This window comes from Bombina bombina, chromosome 2 (genome assembly GCF_027579735.1).
Source record: "Bombina bombina isolate aBomBom1 chromosome 2, aBomBom1.pri, whole genome shotgun sequence".
In the NCBI taxonomy this organism is placed as follows: Eukaryota; Metazoa; Chordata; class Amphibia; order Anura; family Bombinatoridae; genus Bombina; species Bombina bombina.
Window position 1 is genome coordinate 1,295,937,156 of NC_069500.1, and position 24,099 is coordinate 1,295,961,254.

Below are 24,099 nucleotides of genomic sequence, written 5' to 3' on the forward strand. Positions count from 1 at the left end.
ATTCTGTTATCGATACTCTTGTTCAGGCCAGAAAGCCTGTAACTAGAAAGATTTACCACAAAATTTGGAAAAAATATATCTGTTGGTGTGAATCTAAAGGATTCCCTTGGGACAAGGTTAAGATTCCTAGGATTCTATCCTTCCTTCAAGAAGGATTGGAAAAAGGATTATCTGCTAGTTCCCTGAAGGGACAGATTTCTGCCTTGTCGGTGTTACTTCACAAAAAACTGGCTGCTGTGCCAGATGTTCAAGCCTTTGTTCAGGCTCTGGTTAGAATTAAGCCTGTTTACAAAACTTTGACTCCTCCTTGGAGTCTCAATTTAGTTCTTTCAGTTCTTCAGGGGGTTCCGTTTGAACCCTTGCATTCCGTTGATATTAAGTTATTATCTTGGAAAGTTTTGTTTTTAGTTGCACTTTCTTCTGCCAGAAGAGTTTCAGAATTATCTGCTCTGCAGTGTTCTCCTCCTTATCTGGTGTTCCATGCAGATAAGGTGGTTTTACGTACTAAACCTGGTTTTCTTCCAAAAGTTGTTTCTAACAAAAACATTAACCAGGAGATTATCGTACCTTCTCTGTGTCCGAAACCAGTTTCAAAGAAGGAACGTTTGTTGCACAATTTGGATGTTGTTCGCGCTCTAAAATTCTATTTAGATGCTACAAAGGATTTTAGACAAACATCTTCCTTGTTTGTTGTTTATTCCGGTAAAAGGAGAGGTCAAAAAGCAACTTCTACCTCTCTCTCTTTTTGGATTAAAAGCATCATCAGATTGGCTTACGAGACTGCCGGACGGCAGCCTCCCGAAAGAATCACAGCTCATTCCACTAGGGCTGTGGCTTCCACATGGGCCTTCAAGAACGAGGCTTCTGTTGATCAGATATGTAGGGCAGCGACTTGGTCTTCACTGCACACTTTTACCAAATTTTACAAGTTTGATACTTTTGCTTCTTCTGAGGCTATTTTTGGGAGAAAGGTTTTGCAAGCCGTGGTGCCTTCCATTTAGGTGACCTGATTTGCTCCCTCCCTTCATCCGTGTCCTAAAGCTTTGGTATTGGTTCCCACAAGTAAGGATGACGCCGTGGACCGGACACACCTATGTTGGAGAAAACAGAATTTATGTTTACCTGATAAATTACTTTCTCCAACGGTGTGTCCGGTCCACGGCCCGCCCTGGTTTTTTTAATCAGGTCTGATAATTTATTTTCTTTAACTACAGTCACCACGGTACCATATGGTTTCTCCTATGCAAATATTCCTCCTTAACGTCGGTCGAATGACTGGGGTAGGCGGAGCCTAGGAGGGATCATGGGACCAGCTTTGCTGGGCTCTTTGCCATTTCCTGTTGGGGAAGAGAATATCCCACAAGTAAGGATGACGCCGTGGACCGGACACACCGTTGGAGAAAGTAATTTATCAGGTAAACATAAATTCTGTTTTTATTATAGAAGTAAATTGGAAAGTTGATTAAAGGGATAGGAAAGTCAAAATTAAACTTGCTTGATTCAGATAGAGCATGTAATTTTAAGACACTTTTAAATTCACTTCTATTTTCAAATGTGCCTCGTTCTCTTAGTATGTTAAAAATGAATACGCACATATCCTAATCCAGTGGGAGCTGCTGCTAATTGATGCCTGCACACATTTGTCTCTAGTGATTGGCTAACTAGATGTGTTTAGCTATCTGACAGTAGTGCAATGCTGTTCCTTCAGCAATGGATAACAAGAGAATTAAGTAAATGTGATAATAGAAGTAAATTGGAAAGTTGTTTAAAATGATATGTTCTATCTAAATCATAAAATAACATTTTGGAGTTTCCTATCCCTTTAAAATTGTATGTTCCATCCAAATCACAAAAGAAAATTTTGAGGTTTCCTATCCCTTTTAATACAAATGTTTAATGTTACAAGCCTTACTGGTCCTATAAAACACGCAGACACACACACTTGCACCCGCTTACTATGAAAAGGTTGTCTTTTAGTTGTTGACTTTTGCACGTGTATGCCTGTTTTATAAATGTGTTTCTTATGTAATAGACGGACAAACAGCTAGCAACCAAACAGAAAAGAATGAAATACCTGTTACCGTGATTCAAGAGGTAAGTTCTTTTTTTATTGATCCTTTGATTTTCTTTTGAAAAAAGTTTTGCATTTCTTCTGGCACATATTTTTAATAATTGAGGCAAGCTGTTGACAAATAGTTGTCAAGGTTTTCAATTTTAAAATAGAGACTAATGTTTAAAATGAAGTTTTAGTAACTGTTTTTAAATTATTATTTTTTTTTAATATTCAAAACTTTTTGTGAACACAAGAAAATGCACAATGAAGAACAATGGTGAGAACTTGCAGATTTATATGCTTTGAAAATGTTATATTTGGTGATTCATTATTATACAGTATAGCTGAGATATCAAGGTTGCACATTTGCACATGAGATGTCATATCTATCACAAAGAAAACATTTCAATAACATTTTATCTTTAATAGACCTGAATGTGGCTTAAATATTTTGATCCCCCTACCCCCCGATAAGTTCTACAGTATATATTTGCCAAAAGGTTTTCTTTTAGAGTTTTATAATTTAAGATTTTCTGGCATCTCAAAACTTTCATTCACATTAAAGGGACACTAAACACAAATTATAAACTACATGATTATAAACCTTCTTATATAGGAATAATTTCCTTCTTAATACATGGTGAGCCCATGGCTTCATTCCTTACTGTTGGGAAACACTGAACCTGGCCACCAGGAGGAGTCTGCTACCGCTAAGCCTCAGGCTGCGGAACAGCCAGCCTTTAGATTTAAAATTGAACACTTACGTTTTCTTGTAAAGGAGGTTCTGTTGACATTAGAAGGCCAAGTTGCCTGATGAACCTTTGATCCCTAAATTAGACGGTGTACGAGGACAGGGTAGTGCCGCTAACTTTTCCTGTACCTGTAAAAATGGCAAACCTTATTAAGAATGAATGGGATAGAATTGGATCTTCCTTTTCCCTTAGTCTGCCTTTAAAAAATTATTCCCGGTCCCGGACTCTCAGCTGGAATTGTGGGGTTCCGTCCCTAAGGTGGATGGCGCTATCACCACGTTAGCTAAGCGTACTACTATTTCTCTGGAGGATAGTTAGTCTTTCAGAGAGCCAATGGATAAGAAGATGAGATATTTATTTCAACTGGCAGCGGCTGTTGCCTCGGTTGCTGGAGCTGCAGCCTACTGGTGTGACTCCTTAGCGGATTTGATTGAGATGGAGGGTCCCCTTGATGTTATCCAAGAAAGAATTAAGGCTTTGAGAATTGCTACTTGTTTTATCTGTAATGCAAACATGCAGATTATTCACCTGAATGCTAAAATGGCTGAAGTCCTGGTCTGCGGACATGACTTTTAAGTCTAGACTACTTTCCCTCCCCTTTAAAGGAAACATTTTATTTGGTCCAGGCCTGGACTCCATTATTTCCACCGTTACAGGGGGCAAGGGTGCCTTCCTACCGCAGGATAAAAAGAACAAATCTAAGGGACAAGGATCTAATTTTCGTTCCTTTCATTCTGAAAAATCCCAACGTCCGCTGTCCTCCTCTAAGCCCGAGCAAACCAAGAGCACTTGGAAGCCGGCTCAATCCTGGAATAAATCCAAGCAGAACAAGAAGCCAGCCGAGAACTTGTTGGCATGAAGGGGCGGCCCCCGATCCAGACCTGGACCATGTAGGGTGGCAGACTGTCATTGTTTTCAGACTCTTGGTCTAGGGACGTGCAGGATCCCTGGGTCCTGGAGGTCTAACTCAGGGATACAAGATAGGTTTCAAATCTCATCCACCCAAGGACAGATTTCTCCTCTCAAGCTTGTCTTTAAAACCAGAAAAGAAGGAAGCCATTCTGGGGTGTGTGCAGGATCTGTCCTCCTTACGGGTCATTGTCCCGGTTCCTATTGTGGAAAGAGGTTTGAGATACTACTCAAACCTGGTTGTGGTCCCAAAGAAGGAGGGAACTTTCCACCTAATTCTGGACCTAAAGTGCTTAAACAACTTTCTAAATGCCCCCTCGTTCAAGATGGAGACAATCTGGTCCATTCCTCCTCTACTTCAGGAAGGACAGTTCATGACCACTATGTTTCTGAAGGATGCCTACCTTCACGTTCCAATCCACAGGGACCACTTCCAGTTCCTAAGGTTTGAGTTCCTGGATCAGCACATTCAGTTCATTGCACTTCCCTTTGGTCTAGCCACGGCCCCAAGAATCTTTACAAAGGTTCTAGGGGCTCTCCGGGCCATTGCCAGAACCCAAGGTATAGCAGTAGCTCCCTACTTGGATGACATTTTGGTCCAAGCACCATCCTTTCGCCTAGCGGAGGACCAAACTTAGAGAAGAGTTTGCTTATTCCAAGCACCAGGGTAGAATTCCTGGGTACTATAATAGATTCAATTTCCAGGAGGATATTTCTAACCGACCAGAGACGGTGCAAGATAGCTTTGGCATATCTTGCCCTCCGTGCCTCCTTAAGGCCATCTGTGGCTCAGTGTATGGAAGTAAGTGGTCTCATGGTGTCCAGGATGGGCATAATTACCTTTGTCAGGTTCCGTCTCAGACTGTTACAGCTGTGCATGCTGAGATAGTGGAACGACGATCATTCTGATCTTTCTCAACAGATTTCTCTGGACAGCCGGTCGAGAGAATTGCTTTCTTGGTGGCTCTGTCCAGATCATCTGTCCCAAGGGACATCCTTTCTAAGACCATCCTGGGAGATTGTCGCTATGGACGCGAGTCTCTCAGGATGGGGAGCCGTTTGGGGTGCCAAGAAGGCACAGGGCCTTTGGTCTCAGGAGGAATGCTCCCTCCCGATCAACATTCTAGAACTTTGAGAAATCTACAATGCTCTGAAGGCTTGGCCTCTTCTGGGTTCGTCCCGGTTTATCAGATTCCAATCAGACAATATAACCTCGGTGGCTTACATCAACCATCAGGGGAGAAAGAGAAGCTCCTAGCAATGAGGGAAGTATCTCCGATTCTGGAGTGGCGTCTCATCTCAATACCAAGCTACCCAGATATGGGTCGAGGTCCAGGGATCCTAGATGCATATAGATAGATTAGCATTAGCAGTGCCTTGGAGGTTCAGCCTAATCTACCTGTTTCCGCCGTTACCACTCCTACCTCGGGTAGTGGCCCGGAGCAGGCGTCGGTGATACTGATTGCTCCATCGTGGCCACAAAGGACGTGGTTTGCGGAGCTAGTGAGGATGTCATCTCCTCCATGAAAGTTACCTTGTCGCAGGGATCTATTGGAACAAGGTCATTTTATTTATCAAAATCTAGATTCTCTGAGGCGGACTGCGTAGAGGTTGAACGCTTAGTCCTTGCCAAGGGAGGGTTTTCTAAGAGAGTTATAGATACTCTTATTCAAACTCTTAACCCAGTTACTCATCTCATCTATCATAAGGTGTGGAGAACCTACTTATTCTGGTGTGAAGAGCGTGGATTTCCCTGGCATAAAGTTTAAGTTGCCAGGATTCTATTGTTTCTCCAGGATGGACTGGAGAAGGGTCTTTCAGCCATGTTCCTTGAGGGGGGGCAATTTCGGCCTTGTCTGTTTTACTGCACAAGAGGCTCTCTGAGCTTCCAGATGTTCAGTCTTTTGTTAAGGCTCTGATTAGGATCAGACCGGTGTTCATATCCTCGGCCAGGCCCCGACTAACCATAGGGCATAGCTGGTTGCTGGGCTGCTGGTTTTCTTAGCCCTGCCCACTAACCGCGCATATTGAGTGCACCAAAACATTTTTTAGTGTGGTGCCGGTGCGGCTGTTGGGCCGCAGATTACTTTAGCTCCAGCGCCAGATTAACATAGGGGCTATTGGAGCTGCAGCTCCAGGCAGGCCACTGTCCCCAAAAAGGCCAATGAGAATAGACACAAAGGCACACATAAAAAATAAGAAAAATAACCACTCACTAAGAGCACGCAGGCTCTTAGTATGACGATGGGGCTGACCAGTAAGGAGGAGCTGCATAGCAGCCTGAAGACAGAGAAGAAGTTGGTGATCGGAGATTGAGACCGTCACAGCCAGGAGAGCAGGAGTGGAGAACGGTAGGCTAGGCTTAGGCTATCTGTGTGACAGTGTGTGTGATCAAATTTGTATAAAGCAGTTTTAAAGAAAACAAAAAATTGAAGCCAGTTTTTAATTTTTTTTTAATTATATTACCGGCGTCGGGAGAGGCGGAGCTTCGGGGGCGGGACTTCAGCGGCACTGACAGTGTAACACTGTGGAGATGGAGACAACTCAAGGCGCTAGGGGCTGGTGCTTATGGGGGTTACTGACTCTGCTGAGGCTGATGGGGTTACAGGGGGGTGTTGAGGCTGATGGGGGTTACAGGGGGGTCCTGGGGCTGATGGTGGTTACGGGGTGGGGGGGGCACTGGCTGATTGGGTTTACAGGGGGGGGGGGTCTTGTGGCAGATGGTAGTTACGGGGGGGTCTTGTGGCTGATGGTAGTTACAGGGGGGCCCTCTGGCTGATGGTAGTTACAGGGGGGCCCTGTGGCTGATGGTAGTTACAGGGGGGGCCCTGTGGCTGATGGTAGTTACAGGGGGGGGGCCCTGTGGCTGATGGTAGTTACAGGGGGGGGGCCCTGTGGCTGATGGTAGTTACAGGGGGGGGGCCCTGTGGCTGATGGTAGTTACAGGGGGGGGGCCCTGTGGCTGATGGTAGTTACAGGGGGGGGCCCTGTGGCTGATGGTAGTTACAGGGGGGGGCCCTGTGGCTGATGGTAGTTACAGGGGGGGGCCCTGTGGCTGATGGTAGTTACAGGGGGGGCCCTGTGGCTGATGGTAGTTACAGGGGGGCCCTGTGGCTGATGGTAGTTACGGGGGGGGCCCTGTGGCTGATGGTAGTTACAGGGGCGTTGCCCTGTGGCTGATGGTATTTAAATGAGGGGACCCTGGGGCTTATGGTAGTTACAGGTGGTGCCCTGAGGCTGATGGGGTTTATAGGGAGGTGATAACTCTGATGAGGCTGATTGGAGTTACATGGGGGGCCCTGGGGCTGATGGTAGTTACAGGGGGGCCCTGGGGCTAATGGGAGTTACAGGGGGACCCTGGGGCTAATGGGAGTTACAGGGGGACCCTAGGGCTAATGGGAGTTACAGGGGGACCCTGGGGCTAATGGGAGTTACAGGGGGACCCTGGGGCTAATGGGAGTTACAGGGGGACCCTGGGGCTGATGGGAGTTACAGGGGGACCCTGGGGCTGATGGGAGTTACAGGGGGACCCTGGGGCTAATGGGAGTTACAGGGGGACCCTGGGGCTGATGGGAGTTACAGGGGGCCCTGTGGCCCCCCTGTAACCACCATCAGCCCAAGGGCCCCCTTTGTGACCAGCATCAGCCCCAGGGCCCCCCCCTGTAATCACCATCAGCCCTAGGGCCCCCCTCCCCCGTAACCATCACCCTCAGCACCCCCATTAGCCCCAGGGTCCTACTTTTAACCCCCAATCAGCCTCAGCACCCCTCTCTGTAACCCCAATCAGCCTCAGCACCCCCCCCCCCCCTGTAACCACCTCCAGCCCCAGGGCCCCCTTGTAACCACCATCAGCCCCAGTGCCCCCCTGTAACCATCATCGGCCTCAGCACCCCCCCTTGTAACCCCAATCAGTCTCAGCACCCCCCACACTGTAACCCGCATTAGCCCCAGAGTCCCCCTTGTAACCCCAATCACACTCAGTAGCCCTCACAGGGTGCCTGAACACCTAAGCACCTGATTAGTAATGTTCAAGTATGCCCCTACGCTCCTTAACACTATACATTATACAAGAGGTTGATTTCAGTGTCTACATAAAAGGACAGTTAACATCTTTACCTATACATAGTTTGTCATATACAGATATTTGAATCTTTGTGAAACTGGAGCTTTTAATTTATCTTCTCTGGACAATTTCTATGTATTTGTGTTTTTGTACTTTGTTTATTTCTCATTTTATGTAGGATAATTATCATTAGAGTCCCTAATAAATAAGAGGCTGCTAGCAATTTTTAAACAATAACATTTCTACTCCAGAATTGTTATTGTTTAAAAAGATAGATAATCCCTTTATTACCTATTCCCCAGTTTTGCATAACCAGCACAGTTATATTAATATACTTTTAACCTCTGTGATTACCTTGTATCCAAGTCTCTGCAGATTGTCCCCTTATCTCAGTTATTTTAACAGACATGCATTTTAGTCAATCAGTGCCCTCTCATACATAACTCCACGGACATGAGAGCAGTGTATATTGGCACACATGAACTAATGCCCTCTAGCTATGAAAAGCTGTTAAATGCATACAGAGAAAAAGTGGCCTTCAAGGCCTTAGAAATTAGCATAAGAACCTATCTAGGTTTAACTTTCAACAAAGAACACTAAGAGAACAAAGCAAATTTGATGATAAATGTAAATTGGAAAAGTTGTTTAAAGTGATATGCCCTATCCGAATCATGAAAGTTTAATTTTGACTAGACTGTCCCTTTAAATAAGGGGGGGGGGCCTCTTTGCCCTGAAATGCCCAGGCCTCTTTCTGGTCCCAGTCCGGCCATGTTCTCGGCTCCCCCTTGGAGTCTGAATATGGGTCATAAAGTTTTGCAATGGGCTCCATTTGAGCCTATGCATGAAATTGACATTAAATTGTTGTCCTTGAAGGTTCTTTTCTATTGGCTATTGCTTCGGCACGCAGAGTATCTGAGATGGCCGCCTTGCAATGTGAGCCTCCTTTTCTGGTGTTCCATTCGGATAAGGCTGTCCTGCGTACTAAGTTAGGGTTTCTCCCTAAAGTCGTGTCAGACCACAACATCAATCAAGAGATTGTGGTACCTTCTTTGTGTCCTAATCCTTCTTCGAAGGAACGTTTACTTCATAATTTGGACGTAGTTCGTGCCTTGAAGTTTTATCTTCAGGCTACTAAGGATTTTAGACAAACTTCCTCCTTGTTTGTGGCATATTCTGGGAAGCGTAGGGGTCAGAAGGTCTCTTCGACTTCCTTATCTTTTTAGTTGAGGAGTCTTATCCACTTAGCTTATGAGACAGCGGGACATAGACCTCCTCAGAGAATTACGGCTCATTCTACTAGAGCAATGGCTTCCTCTTGGGCCTTTAGGAAGGAGGCCTCTATGGGTCAGATTTGTAAGGCGGCTACCTGGTCCTCCTTACACACTTTTTCTAAATTTTACAAGTTTGATGTTTTTGCTTCAGCTGAAGCAGCCTTCGGGAGAAAGGTTTTGCAGTTTGTGGTGCCCTCAGATTAGGTTCCGCCTCTCTTTTTGTCCTTCCCGTTATCATTCAGTGTCCTCTAGAGCTTGTGTATAAGTTTCCAACAGTAAGAAATGAAGCCGTGGACTCTCCTTGTATTAAGAAGGAAAACATAAATTATGCTTACCAGATTATTTCATTTCCTTCTGTACAAGGAGAGTCCACGGCCCCCGTCCGTGTTCTCCGATGGGCGGACCCCTAAATTATAATTTTCTTCTGGCACCTTTTTATACCCTGATATTTCTCCTACTGTTCCTTGTTCCCTCGGCAGAATGACTGGGGTAGGGCTGCAACTAACAATTATTTTCATAATCGATTAATCGGCCGATTATTTTTTCGATTAATCGACTAATCGGATGAAAAATAAATAAATCATTTTTTTCCTATATTTAAAATAAAATCCACATACCAAGTGTTATAAATAGAAACTTCCGACTAAAACTTTACATTAAAACAACTGTTGACCCAGTTTTTTAAGCAACAGAACAAATTTTTATAATTAAGCAAAACAAAACCACAAACTGTTTGTAAAAAGGTAGAACTAGAAGGAGATAGACTATCACTGTTAATAAAATTCTGTTATTCACTCTTTCAAAAACTTTGCATTGAAATGCAAAAACGTCAACATGACCACATGCTCCTGGCTGAGGCTGGCTCTCTTTTTGCAGCTATTTGCCTGCAGCAGAGAAGAGGCACTAAGATGGTGTTGAGGTGCCTGAGATGCATAAATAGGGGTTTGACAATTTCACCAAGGTGTGCTATTTATCTTTGTTAGCTCTCCACCAATGCAAGGGGCCTCTCAACAAAGTGAGTCTAGGCTTCATTTTAACATAAAAATATCTTCTATCTATATGCAGTAGTAAATAACCATCTATAAGGTTAGGGTGGAAAATATCTAGTCCACTCTTAAAATAACAGATATATACTTACAGAGGTTGAATTTGGTACATATTCCAATTAACTAAAAATATTAAGAAAAAAAAGGCAAAAGGGCTAAAGACTATATATCAGTAAAAGGACACAGCCTTACACATTTATCTATAGAGTACATATATCAGCAATAGCAAGCGATCCGCTAAAAATTGTGCAAACAGGTAATAGTGACATAAATTCATATAACAAATGCCATCAATCTAGAGCTAGATATGAATAACAATCTCAGCACTATATCATGCAAAGCACCGTCTCAAATCACCTGATTTTATATAAACAATCCAAATTATGACTCCTATTTTATTTCTGGGTTGCACATAAGACAGGGGTAGTTGTAAACTTAAAAAGAAACTTATACTGTCCTAAAAAAGTGAAAAGTAAACATCTGTAGACATCGGTTAGGCTAAGGGCATAACCATAAAACACAATACCATGTGCAGGAGCTCATCTGGGTGAAGCAGCTGGTGCTGTGCACAGACCAACTAATTGCAAACCAACTAATCGATTATGAGATTTGCTGACAACTATTTTCATAATCAATTATTATCGATTATGACGATTAGTTGTTGCAGCTCTAGACTAGGGGAAGTAGGAGAGGTAATTAAGCCATTGACTGGGGTGTCTTTGCCTCCTTCTGGTGGCCAGGTTCAGTATTTCACAACAGTAAGGAATGAAGCCGTGGACTCTCCTTGTACAGAAGGAAATTAAATTATCTGGTAAGCATAATTTATGTTTTTGCAACAAAAACTGCAGCTTTATTTTGTCAAATCAGTATATTGTTTTAGGTTTTTTTCTTTTCACTGATTTCCCTGTCCCCCAGAACAAAAGAACCCCAGCTAACCAATCACAAACTAATATTCAGGTATAGCACAAACTCTGTTTGCAGTTGCACATGTGCAGACTGGGGTGGCCTGCACTCTTGTATTCCCTTAAGGTGGTTTAGCACTGGTTCAACTTAGTTACTATTGTAAAGAATGATTCGCCAATCGTGATTGTTGATCCAAAACTGATATCCACCTTTTAAAAGCATGTGACACCATAGAAGTTTAGGGAGGGAGGGAATACTGAAAAAGGTTTGCATAAATTGTATTAACCCAAGCCTCCTTGGGAAAAAATAATAAAACAAACACAATTTCTCTTGTAAGGTGTATCCAGTCCACGGATCATCCATTACTTGTGGGATATTCTCATTCCCAACAGGAAGTTGCAAGAGGACACCCACAGCAGAGCTGTCTATATAGCTCCTCCCCTAACTGCCATATCCAGTCATTCTCTTGCAACTCTCAACAAACATGGAGGTAGTAAGATAAGTGGTGAAATGTAGCTGTTATTTTGCTTCAATCAAAAGTTTATTATTTTTAAATGGTACCGGAGTTGTACTATTTTGTCCCAGGCAGAAAATAGAAGAATCTGCCTGTGATTTCTATGATCTTAGCAGGTTGTAACTAAGATCCATTGCTGTTCTCACACATGACTGAAGAGAGAGATAACTTCAGCGGGGGAATGGCGTGCAGGTTATCCTGCTATGAGGTATGTGCAGTTAAGATTTTTCTAGAAGATGTGAATGCTAGAAAATGCTGCTGATGCCAAATTTATGTAAGGTAAGCCTGAATACAGTGATTTAATAACGACTGGTATCATGCTTACTTTCTGAGGTAATACTCTTTTATATTTACAATATAAAACGTTTGCTGGCATGTTTAAACGTTTTTATATATACTTTGGTGATAAAACTTTATTGGGGCCTAGTTTTTTCCACATGACTGGCTTAAATTTGCCTAGAAACAGTTTCCTGAGGCTTTCCACTGTGTTACTAGGCCCACAGCAAGGCAGTGGCAGTTTGGTGTGACTGTTTAAAAAAGTTTTTTTGATCCGTTTTTTGAACTAAGGGATTAATCATCCATTTGCAAGTGGGTGCAATGCTCTGTTAGCTTATTATACACACTGTAAAAATTTTGTTTGATTTACTGCCTTTTTTCACTGTTTTTCAAATTCTGACAAAATTTGTTTCTCTTAAAGGCACAGTACCGTTTTTTATATTTGCTTGTTAACTTGATTTAAAGTGTTTTCCAAGCTTGCTAGTCTCATTGCTAGTCTGTACAAACATATCTGACATAGAGGAAACTCCTTGTTCATTATGTTTAAAAGCCATGGTGGAACCCCCTCTTAGAATGTGTACCAAATGTACTGATTTCACTTTAAGCAATAAAGATCATATTCTGTCTTTAAAAAATTTATCACCAAAGGAATCTGACGAGGGGGAAGTTATGCCGACTAACTCTCCCCACGTGTCAGATCCTTTGACAACCGCTCAAGGGACTCACGCTCAAATGGCGCCAAGTACATCTAGGGCGTCCATAGCGTTTACTTTACAAGACATGGCGGCAGTCATGGATAATACACTGTCAGCGGTATTAGCCAGACTACCTGAATTTAGAGGAAAGCGAGATAGCTCTGGAGTTAGACGAAATACAGAGCATACTGACTTTTTAAGAGCTATGTCTGATACTGCCTCACAATATGCAGAAGCTGAAGAAGGAGAGCTTCTTTCTGTGGGTGATGTTTCTGACTCAGGGAAGATGATGCAACCTGATTCTGATATCTCTACATTTAAATTTAAGCTTGAACACCTCCGCGTGTTACTCAGGGAGGTTTTAGCTGCTCTGAATGACTGTGATACAATTGCAGTGCTAGAGAAATTGTGTAGACTGGATAAATACTATGCAGTGCCGGTGTGCACTGATGTTTTTCCAATACCTAAAAGGTTTACAGAAATTATTACTAAGGAATGGGATAGACCAGGTGTGCCATTCTCTCCCCCTCCTATTTTTAGAAAAATGTTTCCAATAGACGCCACCACACGGGACTTATGGCAGACAGTTCCTAAGGTGGAGGGAGCAGTTTCTACTCTAGCAAAGCGTACTACTATCCCTGTCGAGGACAGTTGTGCTTTCTTAGATCCAATGGATAAAAAGTTAGAGGGTTACCTTAAGAAAATGTTTATTCAACAAGGTTTTATCCTACAGCCCCTTGCATGCATTGCTCCTGTCACTTCCGCTGCGGCGTTCTGGTTTGAGTCTCTGGAAGAGGCTTTACAGGTAGCGACTCCATTGGATGACATACTTGACAAGCTTAGAGCACTTAAGCTAGCCAATTCTTTTGTTTCTGATGCCATTGTTCATTTGACTAAACTAACGGCTAAGAATTCTGGTTTTGCTATCCAGGCGCACACAGAGCGCTATGGCTTAAATCATGGTCAACTGACGTTACTTCAAAGTCTAAGCTGCTTAACATTCCCTTCAAGGGGCAGACCCTATTCGGGCCTGGTTTGAAGGAGATTATTGCTGATATCACTGGAAGTAAAGGTCATGCCCTTCCTCAGGATAGGTCCAAATCAAGGGCCAAACAGTCTAATTTTCGTGCCTTTCGAAACTTCAAGGCAAGTGCGGCATCAACTTCCTCTAATGCAAAACAAGAGGGAACTTTTGCTCAGTCCAAGACGGTCTGGAGACCTAACCAGACCTGGAACAAGGGTAATCAGGCCAAAAAGCCTGCTGCTGCCTCTAAGACAGCATGAAGGAGCGGCCCCCTATCCGGTAACGGATCTAGTAGGGGGCAGACTTTCACTCTTCGCCCAGGCGTGGGCAAGAGATGTCCAGGATCCCTGGGCGTTGGAAATTATATCCCAGGGATATTTTCTGGACTTCAAGGCTTCCCCCCCAAAAGGGAGATTTCACCTTTCACAATTATCTGCAAACCAGATAAAGAGAGAGGCATTCTTACACTGTGTACAAGACCTCCTAGTTATGGGAGTGATCCATCCAGTTCCAAAGGAGGAACAGGGACAGGGATTTTACTCAAATCTGTTTGTAGTTCCCAAAAAAGAGGGAACCTTCAGACCAATTTTGGATCTAAAGATCTTAAACAAATTCCTCAGAGTTCTATCATTCAAGATGGAGACTATTTGTACCATCCTACCTATGATCCAGGAGGGTCAATACATGACTACAGTGGATTTAAAGGATGCTTATCTTCACATTCCGATGCACAAAGATCATCATCGGTTTCTCAGGTTTGCCTTCCTAGACAGGCATTACCAGTTTGTAGCTCTTCCCTTTGGGTTAGCTACAGCCCCAAGAATTTTTACGAAGATTCTGGGGTCGCTTCTGGCGGTCCTAAGGCCGCGGGGCATAGCAGTGGCCCCTTATTTAGACGAGATCCTGATTCAGGCGTCAAACTTCCAAATTGCCAAGTCTCATACGGACATAGTGTTGGCATTTCTGAGGTCGCATGGGTGGAAGGTGAACGAGGAAAAGAGTTTTCTATTCCCCCTCACAAGAGTTTCCTTCCTAGGGACTCTGATAGATTCTGTAGAAATGAAAATTTACCTGACTGAGTCCAGGTTATCAAAACTTCTAAATTCCTGCCGTGTTCTTTATTCCATTCCTCGCCCTTCGGTGGCTCAGTGTATGGAAGTAATCGGCTTAATGGTAGCGGCAATGGACATAGTGCCGTTTGCACGCCTACATCTCAGACCGCTGCAACTCTGCATGCTCAGTCAGTGGAATGGGGATTACACAGATTTGTCCCCTCTACTAAATCTGGATCAAGACACCAGGGATTCTCTTCTCTGGTGGCTATCTCGGGTCCATCTGTCCAAAGGTATGACCTTTCGCAGGCCAGATTGGACAATTGTAACGACAGATGCCAGCCTTCTTGGGGTGCAGTCTGGAACTCCCTGAAGGCTCAGGGATCGTGGACTCAGGAGGAGTCACTCCTTCCAATAAACATTCTGGAACTAAGAGCGATATTCAATGCTCTTCAGGCTTGGCCTCAGCTAGCGACAATGAGGTTCATCAGATTTCAGTCTGACAACATCACGACTGTGGCTTACATCAACCATCAAGGGGGAACAAGGAGTTCCCTAGCGATGTTAGAAGTCTCAAAGATAATTCGCTGGGCAGAGATTCACTCTTGCCACTTAACAGCTATCCATATCCCAGGTGTAGAGAACTGGGAGGCGGATTTTCTAAGTCAACAGACTTTTCATCCGGGGGAGTGGGAACTCCATCCGGAGGTGTTTGCACAATTTGTTCATCGTTGGGGCAAACCAGAACTGGATCTCATGGCGTCTCGCCAGAACGCCAAGCTTCCTTGTTACCGATCCAGGTCCAGGGACCCCATGGCAACGCTGATAAATTCTCTAGCAGTGCCTTGGTCCTTCAACCTGGCTTATGTGTTTCCACCGTTTCCTCTGCTCCCTCGTCTAATTGCCAAGATCAAGCAGGAGAGAGCATCGGTGATCTTGATAGCGCCTGCGTGACCACGCAGGACTTGGTATGCAGATCTAGTGGACATGTCATCTTTTCCACCATGGACTCTGCCGCTGAGACAGGACCTTCTACTTCAAGGTCCTTTCAACCATCCAAATCTAATTTCTCTGAGGCTGACTGCCTGGAGATTGAACGCTTGATTTTATCAAAGCGTGGTTTCTCAGAGTCAGTCATTGATACCTTTAATTCAGGCACGAAAGCCTGTCACCAGGAAAATCTATCATAAGATATGGCGTAAATATCTTTATTGGTGTGAATCCAAGGGCTACTCATGGAGTAAGGTCAGGATTCCCAGGATATTATCTTTTCTCCAAGAAGGATTGGAGAAAGGATTGTCAGCTAGTTCCTTAAAGGGACAGATTTCTGCGCTATCTATTCTTTTGCACAAGCGTCTGGCGGATGTCCCGGACGTTCAGGTATTTTGTCAGGCTTTAGTTAGAATCAAGCCTGTGTTTAAACCTGTTGCTCCACCTTGGAGCTTAAATTTGGTTCTTGAAGTTCTTCAGGGGGTTCCGTTTGAACCTCTTCATTCCATAGATATCAAACTTTTATCTTTTAAAGTTCTTTTTTTGGTAGCTATTTCCTCGGCTCGTAGAGTTTCCGAGTTATCTGCCATACAATGTGATTCTCCTTATCTGATCTTCCATGCAGATAAGGTAGTTCTGCGTACCAAACCTGGGTTTTTACCTAAGGTGGTATCTAATAAGAATATCAATCAAGAGATTGTTGTTCTGTCTTTGTGTCCTAATCCTTCTTCAAAGAAGGAACGTCTATTACACAATCTGGACGTGGTTCCTGCTTTAAAGTTTTACTTACAAGCTACTAAAGATTTTCATCAAACATCTGCTATGTTTGTTGTCTACTCTGGACAGAGGAGAGGTCAAAAGGCTTCGGCAACCTCTCTTTCTTTTTGGCTAAGAAGCATAATCCGCTTAGCCTATGAGACTGCTGGCCAGCAGCCTCCAGAAAGGATTACAGCTCATTCTACTAGAGCTGTGGCTTCCACATGGGCCTTTAAAAATGAGGCTTCTGTTGAACAGATTTGCAAGGCGGCGACTTGGTCTTCGCTTCATACTTTTTCAAAATTCTACAAATTTGATACTTTTGCTTCTTCGGAGACTATTTATGGGAGAAATGTTTTACAGGCAGTGGTACCTTCCGTTTAAGTACCTGCCTTGTTCCCCCCTTCATCCGTGTACTTTAGCTTTGGTATTGGTATCCCACAAGTAATGGATGATCCGTGGACTGGATACACCTTACAAGAGAAAACATAATTTATGCTTACCTGATAAATTTATTTCTCTTGTGGTGTATCCAGTCCACGGCCCGCCCTGTCATTTTAAGGCAGGTATTTCTTTCATGTAATTAGCAAGAGTCCATGAGCTAGTGACGTATGGGATATACATTCCTACCAGGAGGGGCAAAGTTTCCCAAACCTCAAAATGCCTATAAATACACCCCTCACCACACCCACAATTCAGTTTTACAAACTTTGCCTCCGATGGAGGTGGTGAAGTAAGTTTGTGCTAGATTCTACGTTGATATGCGCTCCGCAGCAAGTTGGAGCCCGGTTTTCCTCTCAGCGTGCAGTGAATGTCAGAGGGATGTGAGGAGAGTATTGCCTATTTGAATGCAGTGATCTCCTTCTACGGGATCTATTTCATAGGTTCTCTGTTATCGGTCGTAGAGATTCATCTCTTACCTCCCTTTTCAGATCGACGATATACTCTTATATATACCACTACCTCTGCTGATTCTCGTTTCAGTACTGGTTTGGCTATCTGCTATATGTAGATGAGTGTCCTGGGGTAAGTAAGTCTTATTTTCTGTGACACTCCAAGCTATGGTTGGGCACTTTGTTTATAAAGTTCTAAATATATGTATTCAAACATTTATTTGCCTTGACTCAGAATGTTCAACTTTCCTTATTTTCAGACAGTCAGTTTCATATTTGGGATAATGCATTTTAATTTAACATTTTTCTTACCTTAAAATTTGACTTTTTCCCTGTGGGCTGTTAGGCTCGCGGGGGCTGAAAATGCTTCATTTTATTGCGTCATTCTTGGCGCTGACTTTTTTGGCGCAAAAATTCTATTTCCGTTTCCGGCGTCATACGTGTCGCCGGAAGTTGCGTCATTTTTTGACGTTATTTTGCGCCAAAAATGTCGGCGTTCCGGATGTGGCGTCATTTTTGGCGCCAAAAAGCATTTAGGCGCCAAATAATGTGGGCGTCTTATTTGGCGCGAAAAAATATGGGCGTCTCTTTTGTCTCCACATTATTTGAAGGACCAGTCAACACATTAGATTTGCATAATCAACAAATGCAAGATAACAAGACAATGCAATGGCACTTAGTCTGAACTTTAAATGAGTAGTAGATTTTTTTATAACAAAATTTCAAACTTATGTATATTTCCACTCCCCTTGTACCATGTGATAGCAATCAGCCAATCACAAATGCATATACGTATAGTCTGTGAATTCTTGCACATGCTCAGTAGGATCTGGTGACTCAAAAATTACAAATATAAAAGACTGTGCACATTTTTTTTAATGGAAGTAAATTGGAAAGTTGTTTAAAATTACATGCTGTATCTGAATCATGAAAATCTAATTTAACCTGAGTGTCCTTTTAAGTTTCATTTTTTATTGCTTCTGGTTGCTAGAAGCTTGTTCTTTGGCATTTTTTCCCATTCCTGAAACTGTCATTTAAGGAATTTGATCAATTTTGCTTTATATATATGTTGTTTTTTCTCTTACATATTGCAAGATGTCTCACGTTGCATCTGAGTCAGAAGATACTACAGGAAAATCGCTGTCAAGTGCTGAATCTACCAAAGCTAAGTGTATCTGCTGTAAACTTTTGGTAGCTATTCCTCCAGCTGTTGTTTGTATTGATTGTCATGACAAACTTGTTAAAGCAGATAATATTTCCTTTAGTAAAGTACCATTGCCTGTTGCAGTTCCTTCAACATCTAAGGTGCAGAATGTTCCTGATAATATAAGAGATTTTGTTTCTGAATCCATAAAGAAGGCTATGTCTGTTATTTCTCCTTCTAGTAAACGTAAAAAATCTTTTAAAACTTCTCTCCCTACAGATGAATTTTTAAATGAACATCATCATTCTGATTCTGATGATTCCTCTGGTTCAGAGGATTCTGTCTCAGAGGTTGATGCTGATAAATCTTCATATTTATTTAAAATGGAATTTATTCGTTCTTTACTTAAAGAAGTACTAATTGCTTTAGAAATAGAGGATTCTGGTCCTCTTGATACTAATTCTAAACGTTTAGATAAGGTATTTAAAGCTCCTGTGGTTATTCCAGAAGTTTTTCCTGTTCCTAATGCTATTTCTGCAGTAATTTCCAAAGAATGGGATAATTTGGGTAATTCATTTACTCCTTCTAAACGTTTTAAGCAATTATATCCTGTGCCGTCTGACAGATTAGAATTTTGGGACAAGATCCCTAAAGTTGATGGGGCTATTTCTACCCTTGCTAAACGTACTACTATTCCTACGTCAGATGGTACTTCGTTTAAGGATCCTCTAGATAGGAAAATTGAATCCTTTCTAAGAAAAGCTTATCTGTGTTCAAGTAATCTTCTTAGACCTGCTATATCTTTGGCTGATGTTGCTGCAGCTTCAACTTTTTGGTTGGAAACTTTAGCGCAACAAGTAACACATCGTGATTCTCATTATATTATTATTCTCCTTCAGCATGCTAATAATTTTATCTACAGGCTCGTAAATCTGTATCTCGAGAGATATATTATAGAGTCTGGAAGACTTATATTTCTTGGTGTCTTTTTCATCATTTTTCCTGGCATTCTTTTAGAATACCGAGAATTTTACAGTTTCTTCAGGATGGTTTAGATAAGGGTTTGTCCGCAAGTTCTTTGAAAGGACAAATCTCTGCTCTTTCTGTTCTTTTTCACAGAAAGATTGCTATTCTTCCTGATATTCATTGTTTTGTACAAGCTTTGGTTCGTATAAAACCTGTCATTAAGTCAATTTCTCCTCCTTGGAGTTTGAATTTGGTTCTGGGAGCTCTTCAAGCTCCTCCGTTTGAACCTATGCATTCATTGGACATTAAATTACTTTCTTGGAAAGTTTTGTTCCTTTTGGCCATCTCTTCTGCCAGAAGAGTTTCTGAATTATCTGCTCTTTCTTGTGAGTCTCCTTTTCTGATTTTTCATCAGGATAAGGCGGTGTTGCGAACTTCTTTTGAATTTTTACCTAAAGTTGTGAATTCCAACAACATTAGTAGAGAAATTGTGGTTCCTTCATTATGTCCTAATCCTAAGAATTCTAAGGAGAAATCGTTGCATTCTTTGGATGTTGTTAGAGCTTTGAAATATTATGTTGAAGCTACGAAATCTTTTCGTAAGACTTCTAGTCTATTTGTTATCTTTTCCGGTTCTAGAAAAGGCCAGAAAGCTTCTGCCATTTCTTTGGCATCTTGGTTGAAATCTTTAATTCATCTTGCCTATGTTGAGTCGGGTAAAACTCTGCCTCAGAGAATTACAGCTCATTCTACTAGGTCAGTTTCTACTTCCTGGGCGTTTAGGAATGAAGCTTCGGTTGACCAGATCTGCAAAGCAGCAACTTGGTCCTCTTTGCATACTTTTACTAAATTCTATCATTTTGATGTATTTTCTTCTTCTGAAGCAGTTTTTGGTAGAAAAGTACTCCAGGCAGCGGTTTCAGTTTGAATCTTCTGCTTATGTTTTTCGTTAAACTTTATTTTGGGTGTGGATTATTTTCAGCAGGAATTGGCTGTCTTTATTTTATCCCTCCCTCTCTAGTGACTCTTGTGTGGAAAGATCCACATCTTGGGTAGTCATTATCCCATACGTCACTAGCTCATGGACTCTTGCTAATTACATGAAAGAAAACATAATTTATGTAAGAACTTACCTGATAAATTCATTTCTTTCATATTAGCAAGAGTCCATGAGGCCCGCCCTTTTTTTGTGGTGGTTATGATTTTGTATAAAGCATAATTATTCCAATTCCTTATTTTATATGCTTTTGCACTTTTTTATCACCCCACTTCTTGGCTATTCGTTAAACTGAATTGTGGGTGTGGTGAGGGGTGTATTTATAGGCATTTTGAGGTTTGGGAAACTTTGCCCCTCCTGGTAGGAATGTATATCCCATACGTCTCTAGCTCATGGACTCTTGCTAATATGAAAGAAATGAATTTATCAGGTAAGTTCTTACATAAATTATGTTTTTTTAATTTTAAACTACAGTCACCACTGCACCCTATGGTTTCTTCTTTCTCTGTTTTCGGTCGAATGACTGGATATGGCAGTTAGGGGAGGAGCTATATAGACAGCTCTGCTGTGGGTGTCCTCTTGCAACTTCCTGTTGGGAATGAGAATATCCCACAAGTAATGGATGATCCGTGGACTGGATACACCACAAGAGAAATAAATTTATCAGGTAAGCATAAATTATGTTTTTTAAATGTATTTTACTGCAAAAGTCTGAAAAATAAATAATGAAATGTATATTGCAATAATAAAACATTTTGGACCACAAACGTTTGCATGCAAGCGATATTGGGTTTTCGTTATTATTTGCGCGCATTTTAAATTGTGCTTGTATTAAGAGTTAAAAGTAAATGCGGGTGGGGTCGTGTCTAGGCTCCTGATAAGATTTGATTAAACCGCTGATTATCTTCAACACATCGACATTTCTACATATAACCTACATATGCACCTGCTTCATATTCTGAGGTTCTTAAGGAAACTTTGATTGATGTATTCATGAATGCAGGCTCCTGAACTGGACAGCTGAGGCCTAAGACGGCGGACACAAATCGGCTCTCAGTCCCCCCCTCCCCCCTCCCGACATGAGAGCGGGGTACCACAGTCACTAGACTGCTCAAAGCTTTTAATTTGTGGCCATTACTACACCTGGGGAACAGAATCCTATGATCGGAATAGTAAGCTAAATTAAAGCAAACATTACTAATAAGGCAGCGCTAAACGCATGGGAGCAACGCATACAACTCCTTCTGGATCAACAGTTCTGAGAAGTAAAACAAAGTTTGCAAAAAATGCTATATTCGCCGACCCAAGACCAGATACTACTGTTGAATTCTAACAATGTAATCACTCCAAGGTCGGATTGCAGATTTTTTGTTAGTGATCAGAAGGTTAGAGATGGGCTGTCTTCACATCAAACAGAGCCTGCAAACACCACCCGCTATACCAAGCATTCCACAAACTGAAAGCAAAGCAGTGGATGTGAACCAACCCCACATCATCAAGGAGGAAAGTGCTAGGGAAGGTAAAAACAGTGTTTACCCCACTGGGAGATCCGCAACAACAGGGCTTAACATGTCGAAGGTGCACTTGTGCGCCGCTGGACAGACCATCTTTAGCACAGTGTTGGATTGTTTGTTCTCAACGCATGGCTACATCGCAATGTTCATTTTACCTTCCTTAGACGCAGCAGGTATAGGATAGATGTTGACTTGCCTAGGTGGTCCTATGATAACTCATAGTGATGAGAGACTTCTCCATTTGAATGCTAGACTTCTCTTTTAAAGGATATTCTTCTGAGCCTGACATGTTACCGTAGTAGGACTCTACCAAGATATGTTATATGAGGCTTTACTAGCATAATGTGAGATAATCTGTTGTTTGATGTTTATATACTGCTGGTTAATAAGTAAGATAAAGAGAGTAACTGTTTTATGTATATACTATTAGCGGGATAGTGCAGATGTTAACATTTATATTGGTATGAAGGACCTTTATTTTTGTCATGCACTGTTCTCCCTTGCTCCACTAGCTAGGCAAATTTGTTAGATAGCTTACTATACCAAACACAAAATGTGATAGACAATGTTGCCTTATGGTTTTATATCTAGTTATATGAGAAGTCTGTGCCATCCTAAGTGTCCTTGCCTCTAAATGCTAAGCTACATCATTACTTATTTCCATTTTGTCATATATAAGTGGGTGCCTAATATATTAACCGTATCTGTTCCATGTTTGAGAGTAGTGGGATAGAGCCTTAAAAAGTAAATACTTCAAAATGTATGATATGCTACATACCTGTATTGAGTCTTAAGATTAAGTACCTAATTACTTATATCCTGTTCACTATCTACCTTAAAGTTTCTTAGAACAATTTATTAAGTGCAATATGTCTTTATTCAGTAGATGCTCTTATATTCTCACCCCTGATCCTCTGCAATGGTCTGAACATCTTAATAGGTTACTGCACTAACATTTGAACTTCCACTTGGTCCCCCAGTTTCGCTCTGTCAGCGGCCGAGACAGAGTGAAATCTGTATCTGTTATTATATCCTCGCCAAATTGATACTTAAGGTATCCTACTAGACAGCAAGTATAAGATAAAGAAGAATTAATGCAAAATATTGCACTGACACGGGACCTCCTGTGATAACCCTCTGGATGTATATATACATAGTTTCTTTCAAAGAGGAGATAATGATAATGCAATTTAAATCCATATGCACCATGCCAATTTCTCCTCACATCTTCAGAGAAACAGCTTAATGACTCATTAGATAGTGTTTGGAAGGGAACATATCTCTCCAGCCTCTGTCACACACTACAGATATTAAGGTAACACATTAGTATGTTTTTTACGCTCTAATTGCACATCATTGATTATTGGTTCATCAGTCACAAACTGTTCATCTATTCCTGTGCTGACTGATGTTATATACTTGATGTTAAGTATTGTTTGTATTATTATGCCCTCTATTCACATGTACACACACACATATATACACTGTTTAAGTTACTTAAAGTTAAAAAAGAGGTTTGATATGAGACCCAAAAGTGGTTTCCTTTATTTCAGGATAATCTCCCATTATTAGATTTATATTATATTACTATGAGGTGGGTCCAAAAGTGGCCTCTAGATTGCACTGGAGATTTTACATGTTAACTGGCAAGCAATCTTATTATAATATACTGGAACTCTTTTCTTATGTTTTTTTTTTTTTCTGGATTTTCTATATACAATCTATAAGGGAATGTATCTGATATTGCCCTTGGTTTTATGTACCCTTTTGTTTGTACGCCATCTTATAAACCTCAATAAAAAAATATAAACAGTCGTTTGAGCGAGAGCGCAAACTTTTTAATTTCAACTCCTAATACAAGTGCAACCCAACGCATGCAAAAAGTTTACAATTAGCGATCTAACGTAAGCACTAAATAGCGCGCCACTTGTAATCTGGCCCTTTAAACGTTGTTGAAATGTGAAATTTAATGGTCCTTTCTCCAACATAGGTGTGTCCGGTCCACGGCGTCATCCTTACTTGTGGGATATTCTCTTCCCCAACAGGAAATGGCAAAGAGCCCAGCAAAGCTGGTCACATGATCCCTCCTAGGCTCCGCCTACCCCAGTCATTCTCTTTGCCGTTGTACAGGCAACATCTCCACGGAGATGGCTTAGAGTTTTTTAGTGTTTAACTGTAGTTTTTCATTATTCAATCAAGAGTTTGTTATTTTCAAATAGTGCTGGTACGTACTATTTACTCAGAAACAGAAAAGAGATGAAGAATTCTGTTTGTATGAGGA

The 24,099-nt window shown here is 41.8% G+C and overlaps 1 protein-coding gene across 1 annotated transcript in view; it reads left to right on the forward strand.

Moving 5' to 3' along the window:
- The window catches only part of BOD1L1 (biorientation of chromosomes in cell division 1 like 1), a 539,385-nt gene that overhangs the window by 288,197 nt on the left and 227,089 nt on the right, over positions 1-24,099 (forward strand). Inside the window, exon 20 of the mRNA XM_053700293.1 lies at positions 2,033-2,094. Coding sequence (XP_053556268.1) covers positions 2,033-2,094 — 62 coding nt within the window. The remainder of the gene's footprint in view (positions 1-2,032; positions 2,095-24,099) is intronic.